Below are 20,341 nucleotides of genomic sequence, written 5' to 3'. Positions count from 1 at the left end.
CTGCAAATCCCCTGGGAGGACAGGCGCACCAACATTAGTGTCCTCGTCCAAGCTAACATCCCCAGCATTGAAGCACTGACCCCACTTGATCAGCTTCGCTGGGCAGGCCACATGGTTCGCGTGCCAGACACGAGACTCCCTGAGCAAATGCTCTATACGGAGCTCCTTCACGGCAAACGATCCAAAGGTGGGCAGCGGAAACGTTACAAGGACACCCTCAAAGCCTCCCTGGTAAAGTGCAACATCACCACCGACACCTGGGATTCCCTGGCCGAAGACCGCCCTTGGTGGAGAAAGTGCATCCGGGAGGGCGTTGACCTCTTCGACTCTCAATGCCGAGAGCGTGAAGAGGTCAAGCGCAGGCAGAGTAAAGAGCGTGCGACAAACCAGTCCCACCCACCCCTTCCCTCGACGAATGTCTGTCCCACCTGTGACAGGGCCTGTGGCTCTCGTATTAGTCTGTTCAGCCACCAAAGAACTCACTTCAGGAGTGGAAGCAAGTCTCCCTTGATTCCGAGGGACTGCCTATGATGGATGATGAGTTGAGTACTAAAGTTATTTCTGATGGATTATTTTGCAATATTTTCATATTTTGAAGTCTACAGTATTTTTATGTTGGTGTTTTATTTTAAACTGAAACGTGATTGAAGAGTGGTAGCAACAGTGCGCAGCCTGATCATGTTGTACATCTAGCAACTGTTGAAAAATGGCCGTTTGACAATGCTTTATATAAACCTCAGTTTCCCGCTCCCTGGCTCCAATGCACAAGCTGTTTATGTATTTCATCATATGGCTGCGGGTAAATAACAACTTGCATAAAAGAACGAGTTGTGGTGAAGAGGTGGACATTTAGCAATCGAAGCAAAGGGCAAGATTGAAGGCACAGTGAAAGAAATAAGTTTATTAAAAAGCTTTTGAAGATAATGAGGAAGGTAGCAAGTCTCAAGTGCGGGCATAGGGCATGAGCTTCTAACAATGGAGTGGCCATCAAATAATAATCCAGAGTCAGTGGAATGGACAGTGTAGGCAGGGATGATGGTAGAGCAAACACAAGAAGGACCAAAAGACAATGAAAGAAAGAAGGATGGATGGATTGATAGGTGAGTAGGGGGGGTGGGTATAGTGACTGTTGTTATGTAGGAAACACTGCAGCCAGTTTTTGCACAACAAGCTCTACAAACAGCAATGTGATAATGACCAGATAATCTGTTTTTATGTTGTTGATTGAGAGATGAATATTGACCAGGATACTGGGGATAACTCCCCTACTCTTCTTCAAAATAGTGCCATGGGATCTTTTACATCACCTGAGAGAGCAAACGGGGCCTCGGTTTCACATCTCATCCGAAAAACAGCACCTCCGATAGTGCAGCGCTCCCTCAGTACTGCACTGGAGTGTCAGCCTAGAATTTTGCGCTCAAGTCTCTGGAGTGGGACTTGAACCCACAACCTTCTGTTTCAGAGGCGAGTGTGCTATCCACTGAGCCACAGCTGACACTTTGCCATGTACTTGAATGACCCTGAAGTCAATTCACTGGGGCTCAGGAAGACAGAGCTTGGCAAGGACGGAGGTGATGGGAGAGCTAGACCTTGTAAGAGAGGGGACCTGGGCTATGGGGTTTTGGAATAACTAAAGTTTTTGAAGGCTGATGAGAGCAATTCATGAGGTATTGGTTTAGGATGGGCAAGGGATAGGCCTGTAAGCAGGCAATGTTTTTGAGGTTAAAGTATGTTTTCTTGGTGACAAACTGAATAAAAACTAAGAAACTCAGGAACTTTGACACTAGATACGTCCTATAGATGCAACAAAGGAAAACCTCATTACCATAACCTTCTGTGTCTTTTCAGTGCTGGGCTAACATTTGTCTCTGTCCATGACTGCTTCTGGACGCATGCATTTACAGTAGATGTCATGAACAAGGTAACTATTCTCCCTTACATTATTTCTGCTTATCATTGAATAGCACACAGTAGGATAATTGTGTAAGAACAAATATTTTTACTGTAATTGTTTCAATAAATTTTCTATTTATACTTTGTGAGAATGGATATTTCAAGTACATAATGTTCTATGCAAGTTTCACTAAGTCGTCTTCCCTCCTATTTCTGAGCTTTGCTTTGCAGCAGAATTATAAAACAGAGTTATAAAAGAGCCCCAGTTGCAGAATGGATTGTTATACTAAAATGCTGTGCAAGGAAGAATAAGGCTTTCCCCTCACTTTCCCAATGAATCCATTGAATAGTGGCTTTATGTTTTCTGGGGGAGAGTGGTGTCGGGGGTGGAGACAATATATCCAAGTGTGAGAAAGTCCACATCACTTACATGGTGTGCCATTGTCACAAACCTGGAAGCTTGGCTTCCGTTTGGAAATAGTGTGGAGGTGGAGTGGGAGAGAAAGTTGTATACCATAAAGTAAAGTCAAAATATATCTATCAAGGTTTTGTTTTATTAAAACATTCCCTAATATACCCATATTGACTGATGAAAGACAGGAAAAATGCTTTTGCTTAGGTAGGTGGAGCAACAGTTGCATACAGTCTTGTACTCGAAGTGTTCAAATGGGAAAAAGCTCTCTGACCTTGCCACCAAAAACAAATTGGTGCTTATGTGAATAGAAATACTTAGTAGAGTAGTGAGAAGTATAACATTCACTGTACAATCTCTCTTTTAATATTCCACTTATGGATGGTTTTGAGTGTTATCAAATAATTCAATTTTATAATGATTGTTAGGGTGCCATGAATACTATATATATCCGACTCGGGTTGACATTTGCAGCATATGATCCTCAGCCAGGAGACAACAACAACAATTGCCACCAGTGTCCCACCATTAGTGACAGAGCCAGCAACAGACTAGCCTGTGTACTCTCCCAAAACCCCTGCTCCTCTCCACATTTCTGCCCACCTTTAAAACCTACCCAAAAACCATCTTTCCATCAAGTTTTCTGTCTCCTCTCCTACTTCTTGCATCATGGTTCATTGTCTCTTCCTTTATTCCTTTTATCTGTATATTTTTTCTCCCTTTCTGTAAAATACTGTGGGATGTTTTCTATATGAAAGTGCTGTATAAATACAAATTAGTGTTGGGAGTTAGATCAGTGACCTGCTAGTCTTGTTAAATAAGTGCTTCTGTATTGATCATCCAAAGCTGCTGCAAATTGGTGCAAAAATGTTGGTATAACCGCACTATTGTACAATGTGCACTAATTGTTCTATGTAATTGGGCTTTTTGTAAAATTTCAATTTTAGTACGTGAAATCAGTAAATTGAATCTGGCTTTTCTACCTAACTAAGCTTTTTGTAAACAGCTATCAAAAAACATGTCTTATCCTGGGAAAGTCTTCTGTAAGTGTTGTAATCAGTGGAATGAAAGCACTGAATGGATGATTTAAGGGTAACCTTGTACTGCAGTTGAATTGCAAGCTCCCTACGCAAATTTTAAGTAGGATAATGTATCTACAGTTGATCCTAAAGCTTGTCTTGTGGAATTTCACGATAAACAGCAACATTTATTCCTGTTAGTTATCCCAGTACAAAAGAGCATTATATCTCACAAAGTAAAGAACTTGGGTGATCGTGCAGTAAATAATCTCTATACAGTTTGTACCTCTCCAGTCTGGCACCCTTGGGACCTGACCGGTGCCGGATCAGAGAATTTTCCGGACCACGGGAGGTCGCGCTGACCCTAACACTGTCAGCAGTACCCTAGACTTACCGGGTACTGCTGACAATGACCCGGCCGCGTTCTGCACATGTGCTGCGCAGAAGCCTACTGCGCAGCATTTCTCAGGCCCAGCTTCGGCGCCTCAGTCAGCCGCCACGCTCCTCGCTCCCTCTCCGCGCTGACCCGACCAAGGAAGGAATACCGAAGGCGGGGAGAAGAGGAGCAGCCAGTCCCAGGACACAGCACAGATCGCAACCACCCCCCGTCCCCGCCAGGAATGATGCCGGACTATAGAGTCCCGGACTGGAGAGGTACAACCCCTAATGCAATCAAAATAATTGCAACATAGGAATGAATTCCTTCTCTTCTGTAATTTACTTTGTAATACAGTACTTCAGGAATATATTTCTACTGAAATGCAGCTCTATTATAATGGACGTATATATTATTGTTCCTGGAGCTTTTTGGTCCTAAGTGGGCATCATAGAAAAAGCTTCCAGCCCAATCTCATTCAATCCACAAAGCAGTAGCCTGCATGTTTTGTTAATGAATAGTGTTTGTGCACATGTGTTGCAGGTTTGTCGTGAGCAGTTTGTAGCTCTACACACCCAACCTATTCTTCAAGATCTTTCCAAATTCCTGGTAAACAAATACCGTCATAACATTCCGTGAGTATTGCACTCTTTTCAATCCATTGAGAATCATAACCTGTTCAAAGATATGATTTACAGCAATCAAACGCACGTGTTAAAATGCTCAATATTGTCTGCAATTTTCTGTTTAACAAACAAATCTGAGCATGGTTTCAGCCAAATATTTCTGTCTTTGCAGTGTCGATCGAAAAAGCAAAAAGCTTCAGGAGTACAAAAGAATGTTGGAGCTGCTGTCTAAAGTTCCGAAGACAGGTACTGAGCAAATTGCTTTAGGAAAAAAAAAATTAGATTTGGCATTAGATTAATAGGGCATCTGTTCTGAGTCAAAGGAGCTAATTAATACATGTACACTTTATATAAAATGCTATAGGTGTTAGGGTACTTTTTTTTGGAAGGAGCAAGGTGTACTGAAGGAGATAGCATTTATGAATGGCTTCTAAGAGGTAACTGTGTGAAAAAAAGATTGGATTAAATAGCTTCAAGAAAAAATAATAGCTGCATAATCACAGCAATTTTTTGATGCTAACTTTTTGTTACTTCATTTATCCAGTGAAAGATGTTTTTTGATTGGATTGAATTTTTTCTGAACAATTTTTGCTATCAGTTTTTTATTTTTCCCTCTCGCATTTCTGTCGTCACTGACCCACTCTTTGGTACATTGCCTAAGTAGCCGTTATTCATGTGGGAGTCTTGTCAGTGTGGCTGCATGTTGTTTTACATGGGCAGTATCAAGCCAAGCTCAGACCTGCCCTCACTCAATACACGCACAATATCTCCCGAGCCACTTTTTCCCACCCTAAACCAAGGTTGCTGACAGGATGTGGTACCCTACTGTCATTCTGACTAAGATCAGCTAACAACACCACACATGGATTGAACATGGACCTTGCTGGTCTGCATGCACAGTTATACACTGGATAAACTCATTGAGCTACCAGAGGGGCTGGTAACCCACTTTCTGTCCAGCAGTCAAGTAACTATGGGCCCAAGTTTCGGGCCGCGCCTAGAACGGCGCAGCCCCGACCTGTACGCCCGTTTTTCGCGCCACAAAGTGCGCCTAAAAAAACTTACGTATTCTCCGGCTCCCTCTGGAGTCGGGCGCGGCACAGCACGAGCTGTAGGGGGCGGAGCCAGGTCCCTGCGCTGAAAACAGTGCCAGGACCTCTGCACATGCGCGCTACAGTGGTCGCACATGTGCAGTAGCTCCAGGCGCCTAAAACTGGCCAAATGGCCTCACTGGGGCTGCGTGCATAAGGCTGCCTCCCACGCCCAGCTCCTGCTTCCTCCCGACCCGACCCGACTCCCGCTCACCCTGCCCCCGGACCCGACCCGACTCCCGCCCTCTGACCTGACCTCCCTCTCCCCCCCCCTCCCCCCCCCCCCCGACCCGAACCGAACCGAACCGACCTCCCTCCCACCACCCCCCTGACCCGACCCACGCTCCTGACCCCCCACCACCCGGACCCGACCCGACCCAACCTGACCTCCCTCCCCCCCGCCCCCGACACGAACCGACCCGACCTCCCTCTGTCCCCCCCCCCCCCGACCCGACCTCCCTCTGTCCCGCCCCCTCCCCCCTACCCGAACCAACCCAACCTCCCTCCTCCCCCCCCCCGCCCCGCCCCGACCCGCGCTCCCCCTGACCCGACTCGTGCTCCGGACCCCGGACCCGACCCAACGCCACCGACCTGTAAATCTGGAGCTGGGGACGGGCCTTGCTCAAAGTCGGGCCCAGCCCGTTCAGCATCCCTCCCCTTCTCCTTTCTTCCCCCCTTCTCCTTTCTTCCCCCCCCTTCTCCTTTCTTCCCCCCTTCTCCTTTCTTCCCCCCTTCTTCTTTCTTCCCCCCTTCTCCTTTCTTCCCCCCTTCTCCTTTCTTCCCCCCCTTCTCCTTTCTTCCCCCCCTTCTCCTTTCCTCCCCCCCTTCTCCTTTCCCCCCTTCTCCTTTCCCCCTTCTCCTTTCCCCCCTTCTCCTTTCCCCCCTTCTCCTTTCCCCCCCTTCTTTCCCCCCCCTTCCCCTCCTCCTCCTCCCCCCTTCCCCTCCTCCTCCTCCCCCCTTCCCCTCCTCCTCCTCCTCCTCCCCCCTTCCCCTCCTCCTCCTCCTCCTCCCCCCTTCCCCTCCTCCTCCTCCCCCCCTTCCCCTCCTCCTCCTCCCCCCCTTCCCCTCCTCCTCCTCCCCCCCTTCCCCTCCTCCTCCTCCCCCCTTCCCCTCCTCCTCCTCCCCCCTTCCCCTCCTCCTCCTCCCCCCTTCCCCTCCTCCTACTCCCCCCTTCCCCTCCTCCTCCCCCCTTCCCCACCTCCTCCTCCTCCCTTCCCCACCTCCTCCTCCCCCCCACTTTCCCCACCTCCTCCTCCCCCCCTTTTCCCTCCTCCTCCTCCCCCCCTTTTCCCTCCTCCTCCTCCCCCCCTTTTCCCTCCTCCTCCCCCCCCTTTCCCCTCCTCCTCCTCCCCCCCTTTCCCCTCCTCCTCCTCCCCCACTTTCCCTTCCCCTCCTCCTTCCCCTTCCCCTCCTCCTCCCCCCCTTCCCCTCCTCCTCCCCCCTTCCCCTCCTCCCCTTTCCCTTTCTCCTCCTCCCCCCCTCCCCTTCTCCTCCTCCCCTCCTCCGCTTCTCCTCCTCCCCCCCCTCCCCTTCTCCTCCTCCCCCCTCACCTTCTCCTCCATCCTTCCCCCTGCCCTCCCTCTCCCCCTGCCACCCCCTCCCCCTGCCTCTCCTCACCCCCCCTCCCCTCGCTGTCAGAAACACAGACACTGACAGACAGAGAGTGAGAGACACACACAGACAGACAGAGAGATAGAGACACACTGGGGGGTGGGGCATCCCAGCACGCTGTTGGAGGACTCCCGGTGCTGCAGTCGGTAAGTAGAAAATGTTTTATTTATTGATTTTTTTAAAAAATTATTTCTTATTAATTTTTTTGATTGATTTATTGGTTGATTTATTGATGTTTTTATCATTTGTTATTGATGATGGCTCTTTATTTGTAAAACTGAAGTGTTTAATGTTTGTAAACTTCCCTTTTAAACTCCCCCCCCCCCACCATTCCCTACGCCAGATTTGTAACCTACGCCTGATTTTCTAAAGTGTAGACAAGGTTTTTTCCAGCGTACAAAAATCTTCACTTACTCCATTCTAAGTTAGTTTGGAGTAAGTTTTCACTGCTGAAACTTTGAAAACAGGCGTAAGTGGCCGGACACGCCCCCTTTTTTTAAAAAAATTCTGTTCCAAAGTGAAACTGTTCTGACTAGAACTGGAGCAAACTAAATGGCGAGAATTTGAATTTCTAAGAAACTCCGTTCTACACCAGTTGCTCCAAAAAATCAGGAGCAACTGAGGCCGAAACTTGGGCCCTATGAAACTCCTCAAAGAAGCTTGAAAGATTATTTAATTAGCTGAAAGAAGACATCTGGTAATTTCCTGTATTTTCTACAGTTTATTCCAAGAGAACAACAGTACTGATGAATGGTAAACTGTTAGACCACTCTTTCTTTGTCACTGATGCAACCTAGCTTATCCTTACACAAAGCACTGCATTAAAACAACAATCAGCCAACGGCTGGTGTAATCAAAGCATAGTTGGGCATGGTACTTTTTCTTACTTCTGAACTTTTTAAGTTTAGCATCATCAGTGTCTGTACTCTAATTATCAAATCATGTAAACAAAGGATGGGCAATTTATATTAATATCGCTGCACACTTTGAAAATATAGCTTCTGTATCTTACCTTACTGATCTGGTTTTTGGGGGTTGTAGGGAAACACAAGATCACAAGAAATAGGAGCAGGAGTAGGCCATTTGACCCCTCGAGCCTGCTCCGCCCTTTAATAAGATCATGGCTGATCTGATCATGGACTCAGTTCCACTTCCCTGCCCGCTCCCCATAACCCTTTATTCCCTTATGGCTCAAATATCTGTCTATTTCCATCTTAAATAAATTCACTGAGCCAGCCTCCGGAGCTCTCTGGGGCAAAGAATTCCACAGATTTACAACCCTCTGAAAGAAGAAATTCTTCCTCATTTCAGTTTTAAATGGGCGGCCCTTTATTCTGAGACTATGCCCCCTAGTTTTAATTTCCCCTATGTGGAAATATTCTCTCTGCATCCAACTTGTTGAGCCCTCTCATTATCTTATGTTTCGATAAGATCTCCTCTCATTCATCTGAACTCCAATGAGTATAGTCCCAACCTACTTAACCTATCTTCATAAGTCAACCCCCTCATCTCCGGAACTTTCTTCTAGTGAACTTTCTTTGAACTGCCTCCAATGCAAGTATATCCTTCCTTAAATATGGAGACCAAAACTGCACACCCTACTCCTGGTGTGCCCTCACCAATACCCTGTACAGTTGTAGCAGGACTTCTGCTTTTATACTCTGTCCCCATTGCAATAAAGGCCAACATTCCATTTGCCTTCCTGATTACTTGCTGTACCTGCATACCAACTTTTTGTGTTTCATGCAGGACCCCCAGGTCCCTCTGTACTGAAGCACTTAGCAATCTTTCTCCATTTAACTTACAATTTGCTTTTCTATTTTTTCTGACAAAGCGGATAACCTCACATTTTCCTACATTATACTCCACCTGCCAAATTTTTGCCCATTCACTTAGCCTGTCTATATCCCTTTGTAGATTTTTTGTGTCCTCCTCACAATTTGCTTTCCCACCCATCTTTGTATCATCAGCAAACCTGGCTACATTACACACGGTCCCTTCATTCAAGTCATTAATATAGATTGTAAATAGCACCGATCCCTATGGCACCCCACTAGTTACTGTTTGCCAACCGGAAAATGACCAGTTTATCCCGACTCTCTGAATTCTGTTAGTTAGCCAATCCTCTATCCATACTAATATATTACCCCCAATCCCGTGAACTTTTATCTTGTGCAGTAACCTTTTATGTGGCACCTTATCGCATGCATTCTGGAAATCCAAATACACCACATCCACTGGTTCCCCCTTATCCACCCTGCTCGTTACATCCTCTCACTCCAGCAAATTTGTCAAAACATGATTTCCCTTTCATAAAACCATGCTGACTCTGCTTGTTTGAATTATGCTTTCCCAAATGTCCTTCTACTGCTTTTTTAATAAATGGACTCCAGCATTTTTCCAATGACAGATGTTAGGCTAACCGGTCTATAGTTTCCTGCTTTCTGTCTGCCTCCTTTTTTAAATAGGGGTGTTACATTTGCAGTTTTCCAATCCGCTGGGATCTCCCCAGAATCCTGGGAATTTTGGTAGATTACAGCCAATGCATCCACTATCTCTGCAGCCACTTCTTTTAGGACCCTCAGATGCAAACCATCAGGTCCAGGGAACTTGTCCGTCTTTAGTCCCATTATTTTACAGAGTATTACTTCTTTAGTGATTGTATTAACTTCCTCCCTTCTTATAGCCCCTTGATTATCCCTTATTGAGATGTTTTTAGTGTCTTCTACACTAAGGAATGGGAGAAAATCTTTCGGACCGAGATCTAGTCACTTGCCTGCACCAGATTGATTGGAGCGAGTTTAATTCCTTCCCTTTGAGTCCTTCTATTTGAAAACGTGATGAAATATTGCAGCTTTGTTCATGGAAGACCTGTGCACAGCATGGTACAAAGAACATTTGTGGCCCCCACATTTGCCTTCTGTTTGCAAGTAACTGCTATATTGCATCACTAGAATCTGGCTCAACAGCCAGCCAGGACCTGCAGTCAACATTCTGAAATTCCAGGTCAAGAAAGGTACCTTTGGTTGGAGAAACATCTCTGAACCACAATTTGAAAAATTGTTCATCAGCGATCATCAGTTGGCTGACCATATCTAGTTGTTAAGGTCTTTTGAAAAAGTGTGAGATCTACCTTAATGGTGATTCTGAGTCTATCGTACGTATCTTGAGAAAGAAATGACTGCAGTCATTGCAGAATTCCTAAAATTGAGCAAAAGCCATTGATGGGAGATGGCCATTTCCGGTACTAATTCGTTCATTAATGCCTCAATATTGTTCATTCAATCTTTATTAATCCATATTAGGAAACATTTCTAAAACACTAATCATTCAAAGCTCAGCAGAAAACGTTCATAAAACATTAAGTTTGGCATGTCTTTTCAGACGTGCACTTCCGCAGAGAAATTAACTTGATTTGCATCAGTTTTTCCTTCCTGATCCACTCGTGTTTGCAGGACTGATTGCTTCATGTTTATTTTTCCTTTCAGGTGAATTCGATCTAGAGAAGGTGAAAGAATCTACCTATTTCTTCAGCTGAAGGTATCAGAATGCTGGGATGATGATCTAAGAATATCTGCCTTTTGAAACCAGTAAAATCCCCCATCTGTTCAGTGGACACATGAAGGACCTATGCTGGGGAGGGAAATTATTGTTTCAGCAAAGTCGTTGAAGAAAAGCTTTTTTTTTTGTACAGTGGACCTGTATAAATCTTTGCATATTTATGACAAGATCAATGAAAACTTAAAATAAACTGCCACAGACAATAGTTGAGCTCTATTTCTGCCTGAGGATTAAATTGATCATCGTTGACAAAAGACCATCTTGAGGAATTAAGTCAAAGCTTGCTTAAGATCTCTAATTATGTATGACTTGCTGAATATATACTGGAGAAAGCAACGAAGAATGTTCCAACTATTTTTTCCCGATTCCTATTTCAGTTATTGGTCATCCTTTCATCGGGGTTTGCAGAGCCCCAGTTCTGTGAATGTTTGGTCTTCAGAGCACAAGACACAGCACAGTGCTTGGATCTTGAATGAAAGGGGAGTTCATAGCATTGTGAATCGGATACATGAGCAGCCACACTCGCCTGCCTAAGGATTAGAATGCCAAAGTTGTTGCTTCCCATTGAATGCAATACAGTTTCAATGTTTTATTTTAAGAAATATCAATGTGAGCATTCTCCAAAAGTAAACTGCTAATCTATTTCCAAGGTATTTTTAGCATCAGTTCTTGGACCAGGGACAGGTTATCATGGCCGTTACCATGAGATTCGTAACATCATTGTAGTTCAGTTACCTGGTGGCAACATTCATAAGTGGAAGAAAATTCCTGCAACTGGATAAATGGGGCTTTGGACTGGACTTGGCCTCCATTTTCTAGTTTGCTGTGTTTTCTTTCATTTAAGGACTACGGTCCTTAGTTTTGAAACCTCATTCCACTGATGTCTTACGATATGTTGGTGGAACACTAAGATTTATTTTGGTTAAAAAGAAATGGTTTTCAGCTTTCACAGCTTTGCAAGTTTAGTGAAAAGCGATTGTGACCCCATGTCTGACAACTGAGAGGAATTGTTGAATTTCATATTGCCTGTTACTTGAATGATTCACCTTGTTGAACTGCATTGGATTTTGTCTGTTTACAGAACATTTGACAGATGAGAAATTGTATTTTTTGTAATAAATAAGTGCAATCCTAAAACTGGCTAATAACCATCCTGGGAAGGAGTTAAACGAATACAGCAGGGGGATGGGAACCTATGCAGGGAGACAAAGGGAAGTAGAATGGGGGCAGAAGCAAAAGATAGAAAGAAGAAAAGTAAAAGTGGAGGGCAGAGAAACCTAAGGCACAAAGCAAAAAGGGCCACATTACAGCAAAATTCTAAAAGGGCAAAATGTGTTAGAAAGACAAGCCTGAAGGGTCTGTGCCTCAATGCGAGGAGTATTCGGAATAAGGTGGACGAATTAACTGCGCAGATAGCAGTTAACAGGTATGATGTAATTGGCATCACGGAGACATGGCTCCAGGGTGACCAAGGCTGGGAACTCAACATCCAGGGGTATTCAACATTTAGGAAGGATAGACAGAAAGGAAAAGGAGGCGGGGTGGCATTGCTGGTTAAAGAGGAAATTAATGCAATAGTAAGAAAGGACATTAGCTTGGATGATGTGGAATCGGTATGGGTGGAGCTGCAGAATATCAAGAGGCAGAAAATGCTAGTGGGAGTTGTGTACAGACCACCAAACAGTAGTAGTAAGGTTGGGGACAGCATCAAACAAGAAATAAGGGATGCATGCAATAAAGGTACAGCAGTTATCATGGGTGACTTTAATCTACATAATGATTGGGCTAACCAAACTGGTAGCAATGCGGTGAAGGAGGGTTTCCTGGCGTGTATTAGGGATGGTTTTTCTAGACCAATATGTCGAGGAACCAACCAGGGAGCTGGCCATCCTAAACTGGGTGATGTGTAATGAGAAAGGACTAATTAGCAATCTTGGTTGTGCGAGATCCCTTGGGGAAGAGTGACCATAACATGGTAGAATTCTTTATTAGGATGGAGAGTAACACAGTTAATTCAGAAACTAGGGTCCTGAACTTAAGGAAAGGTAACTTCGATGGTTTGAGGCGTGAATTGGCTAGAGTAGACTGACAAATGATACTTAAAGGGTTGACGGTGGATAGGCAATGGCAATACATTTAAAGATCACGTGGATGAACTTCAGCAATTGTACATCCCTGTCTGGAGTAAAAATAAAACGGAAAAGGTGGCTCAACCGTGGCTAACAAGGGAAATTAAGGATAGTGTTAAATCCAAGGAAGAGGCATATAAATTGGCCAGAAAAATCAGCAAACCTGAAGACTGGGAGAAATTTAGAATTCAGCAGAGGAGCACAAAGGGTTTAATTAAGAGGGGGAAATAGAGTACGAGAAGAAGCTTGCCGGGAACGTAAACACTGACTGCAAAAGCTTCTATAGATATGTGAAGAGAAAAAGATTAGTGAAGACGGATCTAGGTGAATTTATAATGGGGAACAAAGAAATGGTAGAAAAATGATGAAATAGCAGTGCATTTGGATAGCAGTGCATTTGGAAAGCAGTGACAGGATCGGTCCAAGTCAGCATGCATTTATGATGGGGAAATCATGCTTGACAAATCTTCTGGAATTTTTTGAGGATGTAACTAGCAGAGTGGACAAGGGAGAACCAGTAGATGTGGTGTATTTAGACTTTCAAAAGGCTTTTGACAAGGTCCCACACAAGAGATTGTTGTGCAAAATCAAAGCACAGGGTATTGGGGGTAATATACTGACGTGGATAGAGAACTGGTCGGCAGACAGGAAGCAGAGAGTCGGGATAAACGGGTCCTTTTCAGAAAGGCAGGCAGTGACCAGTGGGGCTCAGTGCTGGGACCCCCAGCTCTTTGCAATATACATCAATGATTGGATGCAGGAATTGAGTGTAATATCTCTAAGTTTGCAGATGACACTAAACTGGGTGGCGGTGTGAGCTGTGAGGGGGACGCTAAGAGGCTGCAAGGTGACTTGGACAGGTTAGGTGAGTGGGCAAATGCATGGCAGATGCAGTATAATGTGAGGTTATCCACTTTGGGGGCAAAAACACGAAGGCAGAATATTATCTGAATGGTGGCAGATTAGGAAAAGGGGAGGTGCAACGAGACCTGGGTGTCATGGTTCATCAGTCATTGAAAGTTATCGGGAAAATAACGACAAGTTTAATGTGCATGCCACTATTAGTGTGTAAATAACCCAGCAATTTATGGCAAAAGTGAGGCTCTGAGTTGCTGCCAATTGCTGGATGATTTACGCCACTTTGCCATTAGCCTCGCGAAAATAGGAGCTCACTCTCAACGTTCCGTGAGTTTCAAGAAATTGCTGCATTTGCGCTGTTAAACGAATTAAACTCACCACAAAAAGTTAGAGCTGGTACTTAATGATGTAAGGATCCTTTTAATGACCAGCTTTATGTTCTTGCTATGTCAATCAATCTTTCCAACCCAGAAAGGGAACAACTGAATCTCGAGTCTCATTCCTGCAGGTAGTAAATTGTTCTTGAAGGTTATTAAATGTTGTAATTTTTTCTTACTTTTCCTCAATCCAATCTTTCCCTCTTTCTATTTCTGTGTTCCTAATTTGACTGTAATTCACCCTATTTCCTTCTCTGTCGTTGGCCTCTGTTTCTTTCCTTACCTTAAATGTCATGGGCTAAGGAGCTAGATTGGTGGTCCCGTCGTTCACCAAGGTCCCAGATGCCCTGTTTTCCTCGGCTCTCAATTTTTGCAGAGCAAGCTTTTTTTTGTGCTGAAGGGTAAAGAATTTTTTTAAATCAAACTGGGCATGTTGTGAGATGCCCTGCTCCTGCAAATTTTAGGACATTGCCTTAGTTGCTGAACAGCCAAGCCTTCTGTTATTCCTTGATGTTAGCCTGACTCTCAACTCTCTACTACAACTACAACATGCATTTATATAGTGCCTGTAGTAAAATATCCCAAGGCACTTCACAGGAGTTTGACACTGAGCCACAAGCTATTGGGACAGATGGCCAAAAACTTGATCAAAGAGGTAGGCTTTAAGGAGCGTATTCAAGGAGGGGAGAGAGATAATGAGGCGGAGACGGCTGGAGAGAGAATTCCAGAGTTTAGGGCCTAAGCAGCAGAAAGCACAGTTGCCAAGGGTGGAGTGATTAAAATAGGGGATTCGCAAGAGGTCAGAATTGGATGAGCCCAGGGATCTCGAAGGGTTGTAGGCAATGTTCCCATTAAACTGCTTAGCGGCCTGCAAGTTCCACGCAGGTGGTCACCGGCTTTTGAATGGAAAAACCGTGCATGTGCGGAAATGTGAATGTGCGACGCAGCCCGTACACCCAAAAAATAATTAGGGAACTTTGCTTGTAGGGCTGGAGCAGGTTACAGCTATAGGGAGGCTGTGAGGTCATAAAGGGATTTGGAAATCAGGATGAGAATTTTCAAATTGAGGCATTGCTGGACCAAGATCAGCGAGTATAGGGGTGATGGGTGTGATCGGGACATGGTGTGAGTTACGTTAACTGGCAGCAGAAATTTGAATGAGCTCGGGTGTCTATAAGGTGGATGATGGAAAGCCAGCCAGGAGAGCATTGGAATAGTGCTCTGCTGGGCAGGCCACATAGTTCGCATGCCAGACACGAGACTCTCAAAGTAAGTGCTCTACGCGGAGCTCCTTCACGGCAAACGAGCCAAAGGTGAGCAGTGGAAACGTTACAAGGACACCCTTAAAGCCTCCCTGATAAAGTGCGACATCCCCACTGACACCTGCGAGACCCTGGCCAAAGACCGCCCTAAGTGGAGAAAGTGCATCTGGGAGGGCGCTGAACACCTCTAGTCTCAACACCGAGAGCATGCAGAAATCAAGCACAGGCAGCGGAAAGAGCGTGCGGCAAACCAGTCCCACCCACCCCTTCCCTCAACGACTGTCCCACCTGTGACAGAGTCTGTGACTCACATATTGGACTGTCCAGCCACCAAAGAACTCACTTCAGGAGTGGAAGCAAGTCTTCCTCGATTCCAAGGGACTGCCAATGATAATGGGGGAATAGTCAAGTCCAAAGGTAACATGGATGAGGGTTTCAGCAGTAGAAGGGCGGGGGCGGAGGTGGAAGTAAGTAGTCTTGGTGGATATGTGGCTGGAAGCTCATTTTGAAGTCAAATATGGCACCATGGTAGATACGATTTTGGGGGGATGGGGGACGCGGAGGGAGTGGCGGGCAGCGTGGTTGGCTTCTCCCATCAAACGAGAGCTCTGCTCGATATCTACCCAGTATTCAGAGGCTGGAGCTCTGTTCTCTTGCTCACCAGGCTACAATGGGGGGGTTGGAAGGAGGAGGTACCGCTCCATTCCTGTAGGGTGCGCACATCTTGCTAGATGTCAACCCAGTAATCAAAGGCATTGTGGCCAAAATTGCCTTCCACCCCAAATGGGGCGGATAAATCGAATTAAGTGATGATTCTCCACCCCAATTGATGGGGCGGATAATCGATCGAAATTGCCCTCTTTTTAAAAAAAAAAAAATAGTTGGGGATGCTAACGGGCGGAAATGCGTTGGGAGAGGGGCGGAAGGCGGGCGGTGTCATCACAGTCACGCTGAGCACGTCAATGTGACGCGGACATGCCACTTCTCGCTGACTTGTAGCAACGTCCCTCCCCTACAGCAACTTTTATTTATATAGCGCCTTTAACGTCGTAAAACATCCCAAGGCGCTTCATAGCAGTGTTATAAGACTCAACACAAAAATTTGACACTGAGCCACATAAGAAGAAATTATGGCAGATGACTTGATCAAAGATGTAGGATTTAAGGAGCGTCTTAAAGGAGGAAAGAGAGGCGGAGATGTTTAGGGAGGGAGTTTCAAAGCTTGGGGCCTAGGCAGCTGAAGACAGGCCACCAATGGTTGAGCAGTTATAATCAGGGATTGTCGAGCAAAATTTGAGGAGCGCAGGCATGTCGAGGGGCTGCTGCGAGCTCTGCAGCCACTTTAGTGGCACCCACTGGGCCGTCAGGGAAGGTTTGGCCGGGCCAACAGCCCAGCACAAAGAGCGGGTGCCGAGCTGCCTGTTGGGCCATTAGGGAGGATTCAGTCGAACCCTTGGGCGCCAGTGTCAGGCCGACTTCAGAGTCGGCCGACAATTAAAATAAAATGGCAGCCGCGGCGGTGCCACCTTCCCTTTAAGAGCGGATGCGCCGCCCAGCCACTGGCTGCTTCCAGCCGGGAAAAGCTGTTGTGGCCACCGACGGGCAGTAGCTCCTCTCCCGCAGGGCAATTTCCCTTGCAGGGTGGAAAGGGGTTGCCTCCGGATGGTAAGGGGTCGGCTCGGGGGCGCGGGGCAATTTCGGATGGGTCAGCCCATCCACCTGCCTTTGGTCGGAAAGGCCTTACCGCCTCATTCCCGCTTCTTGGAGGTGGTAATGGACCTTAAAAAAAAATGGGGGCAATTTCGTCCCGATAGACTTTTACCTCTGCTCGCCAGGACTGTCTCAAGCCCCTTTTGACTCAGGTGGGAATGCTACCACTGAACTGTGACTCACTACCCAAACTCCATTTTATATCTGGGTAATTAAAATTCACCACTATTAAAGCATTTTGCTGGGTGCTTTCTTATTTCTCTGTAAATTATCTGATCACTGCTACTTGGTCTGAGAATCTGTAGCAAATTCCAACCACTAATTTCTCCTGGCTTTCCTCATTCAACTATCCAGTGTGTCTCAATCTTTGATGTCCAGTCCACCCTGTACCTTTATGTTTTCCTTTATATTTAATGCCACTCCTCCTCCTCACTTACACCTATATCGATCTCTTCTAAACAGCTTTTACTCTGTTGTTTCCCATTTGTGCTCCTTTCTCTGTTATATCTGTGTCACTAGCCCATCTAATTCAGTCTTTGCTGTTAGCTTTCTAATATTTGTGCACAGCTCTTTCATTCCTTTACTTTTCTCCAGTTTATCCCTTGCTGATTACTACTTGTCTTGCATGTGATGTATTACTTATGGCCCTGCATTGCTTTCCTATACTATGTTTTATTTAGCTTTCCATCTATTCCTCACATTTCCAAATTTAAATACCCCTCTGTCAGTCTGCCGATAGTACCTTTTATTTTAACTAGAGCCAACCAGTCGGTAAAGTCTTCTCTTTTCTCAAAGGCTCCCCTGAAACCTAAATGCTTTTTCTCTACACCATAATCATAGCCTTGAGTTACTTTCTCGTATCCCCACTCCTGCACAAAGTGCCTGAAGTATTTTCTCCATAAAATTGCAACGCTCACTCTCGCATCAAGAAATTGATGAAATACTATTGGATCACGGTATCCCAGTATCCTTCGCGCACTGAAACCAGTCCATTAACACTTCAAGTAATGGACTGGATTCAACACGAGGGAGACCAGGTTCCCCGCAGTCTCCTGAAAGCAGTGCAACTGGAGTGAGCTGAGAGGACACGGAATAAGCTTGAACATGCGTCATACAGGAGGAGGTGTTGGATATTGTAGATTAGTTGGGGAGAGGAATTACCTGCTGACTGGATCATTTTTAATATTTGATATTGAGTATTGTCTCAAGCCCTGTACAATAAAGCATTTCCTGTGCAAATCATAGCAACAATCCTCCCATCTAGCTACTATTGTAATCACTTCAGTCCCCTGCAAAAGCTCTGAGCTTCCACCTCAACTCCTGTTCCTTCGGCATGATGCTTGCTAAAGGTGCATATCTTCTGGGCAGCTGATAGTAGGAATTCGCCCCCCTTGTGACCATGTTCTTCGCTACACTCCGTCATTACATGTAATCTTGTTTCATAGCTTCCCGTGCCCTCCACGGTTGTGTCATTCCGAGGTGCAACCCTATAACTATAACATGTTCTTCCTTTAAATCCCTTAATGTCACCAATTGCCCGTCAAGATCCATGACATAGGAGTACGGTAGCATAGTGGTTATGTTTACTGAGCTAGTAATCCAGAGGCCTGGACTATTGATGCAGAGACAGGAGTTCAAATCCCATCACAGCAGCTAGGGAACTTAAAATCGGTTAATTAATTACATTTTTAAAAAGCTAGCATCAGTAATGGTGACCATGAAACTACTGGGTTGTCATATAAAACCCCATCTGGTTCACTTTAGGGAAGGAAATCTGCCATCCTTACCTGATCTGGCCTAAATGTGACCCTAGACTCTTAACTGCCGTCTGAAATGGCCTAGTAAGCCACTCAGTTGTATAAGGTGGCTGACCATCACCTTCTCGAGGACCATTAGGGATGGGCAATAAATGCTGGCAAGGCCAGTGATGCCCACATTCTATGACTGAATAATAAAATAGTATCCTGAATGTTGTATTGAACTTGGATTGATCGCCTGTGTAGTAGTTCTTCTTCATGAGCTAGAGGTCATATAGTTTAGCACAAGATTTGCCCTGCCATTCTAATTACTTTTTTGTTCTATTCCACTGGTTATTAGATGTCATAAATGTCACCCACCACTCACCCACATCCAACACAACCAAACTCTGTGTTGAGAATTCACTTGGTCACTGCCTCATTCCTTGTTTTGCTGTTCAATTTTAAGATTTAAAAGTAAGTAAATTTACAGAATCTGCTAATGTGGACTAAGTGCAAGTTTGGATCGATTGGTAGCACTCTCCTCTCTGAGCCAAAAGGTTATGTATTCAACTTTCATTCCAGGACTTCAACACACAATCCAAGCTGACACATCAGTGGAGCACTGCAGGAAGTGCAGTGTTTGCATGAAAAGTTAAGCTGAGGCCCCGCTTGCCTGTTGAGATGGATATAAAAGATTCCCTGGCACATTTTTTAAGAGCAGGGAAATTTTCTAGTTATCCTTGTTAACAATCATCCCTTAACTAACCCCACCAAAATAGAAAAACTGCACAAATTGCAATGGGTGTCGACAAAGTAGCAGTGACCACACTTCAAAACTTATTAGTTTGCCATGAAGGCTTTAGAAAGTCCTGAGGAAATGAAAGATGCTGTATAAATGTAAGTACTTTTTCTGTGACCTTCTCTCCTGCCCTAACTCCCACAATCTTATAAAATAGACTTCTTCACCCAGTCAAAATCTCACTCCACCCTAAGTAAGACAATTGCAACAAGAGTCGAGAGCCTAGAAACTCGGTAGGTCCATTTTTGGGCACCTTATCAATGGGGCTAACAACCCGAGCTCAAATGGGGAGGTCCGAGGAGCCGGGGATTTTGGGCCTCGGACCTCATTAGCATGTAGATGGCACAGAGGTAGGAGCCCGCAGAGTTCCATGCGTCAATTTTCAGGTAAGTGATTGGGTATGATCGTGGGGGTCTGAAGGAGGAACGGCTGGGCGTCTGAGTGCGATCAGAGGGCTGTTGGAGTCAGGGAAGAAGATCGCGGCAGTCAAGATTATTGTTGGGGGGTGGGAGGAGCCTGGAGGTCAGAATCGGGAGTGAGGTAGGAGATCTTGAGACCGGGAGCGGCGGCGATTATGGTAAGGACACAACGTTCCAAGGTGCACTGAGATTTTTTTTTAATTGACACTGAGCCATATAAGGAGAATTAGGGCAGGTGACCAAAAGCTTGGTCAACGAGGTAGGTGTTGTGTCCTTGCACACTACTATGAATTCACACGAGGCACATTCTGCAGACAAGGTCACTCTGTGACCCGAACCTTTATTCACAGGACCAAGAAGTGATGACCCTGTGTGGGACCTCCCTTTATATACCTGGATGACAAGGTGAGGAGTGTCTCCCACAAGTTCACTCCCTGTGGTCAAGGTGTGCATTTCTTA

General features: G+C 45.5%; 1 protein-coding gene across 2 annotated transcripts in view; it reads left to right on the top strand.

Annotated features, from left to right (window-relative positions):
* Positions 1–12,309, top strand: part of polrmt (polymerase (RNA) mitochondrial (DNA directed)) — a 137,621-nt gene extending 125,312 nt beyond the window's left edge. For both annotated transcript variants that reach the window (XM_070859707.1, XM_070859706.1), the window contains 4 exons: positions 1,849–1,921; positions 4,244–4,335; positions 4,499–4,572; positions 10,517–12,309. In XM_070859707.1, the coding sequence (XP_070715808.1) occupies positions 1,849–1,921; positions 4,244–4,335; positions 4,499–4,572; positions 10,517–10,566 (289 nt within the window). In that variant the 3' untranslated portion in view covers positions 10,567–12,309. The remainder of the gene's footprint in view (positions 1–1,848; positions 1,922–4,243; positions 4,336–4,498; positions 4,573–10,516) is intronic.
* Positions 12,310–20,341: the final 8,032 nt, after the last annotated feature.

Source organism: Pristiophorus japonicus, chromosome 18, assembly GCF_044704955.1.
Source record: "Pristiophorus japonicus isolate sPriJap1 chromosome 18, sPriJap1.hap1, whole genome shotgun sequence".
NCBI classification, from domain to species: Eukaryota; Metazoa; Chordata; class Chondrichthyes; family Pristiophoridae; genus Pristiophorus; species Pristiophorus japonicus.
This window is presented reverse-complemented; position numbering and strand designations above follow the sequence as displayed.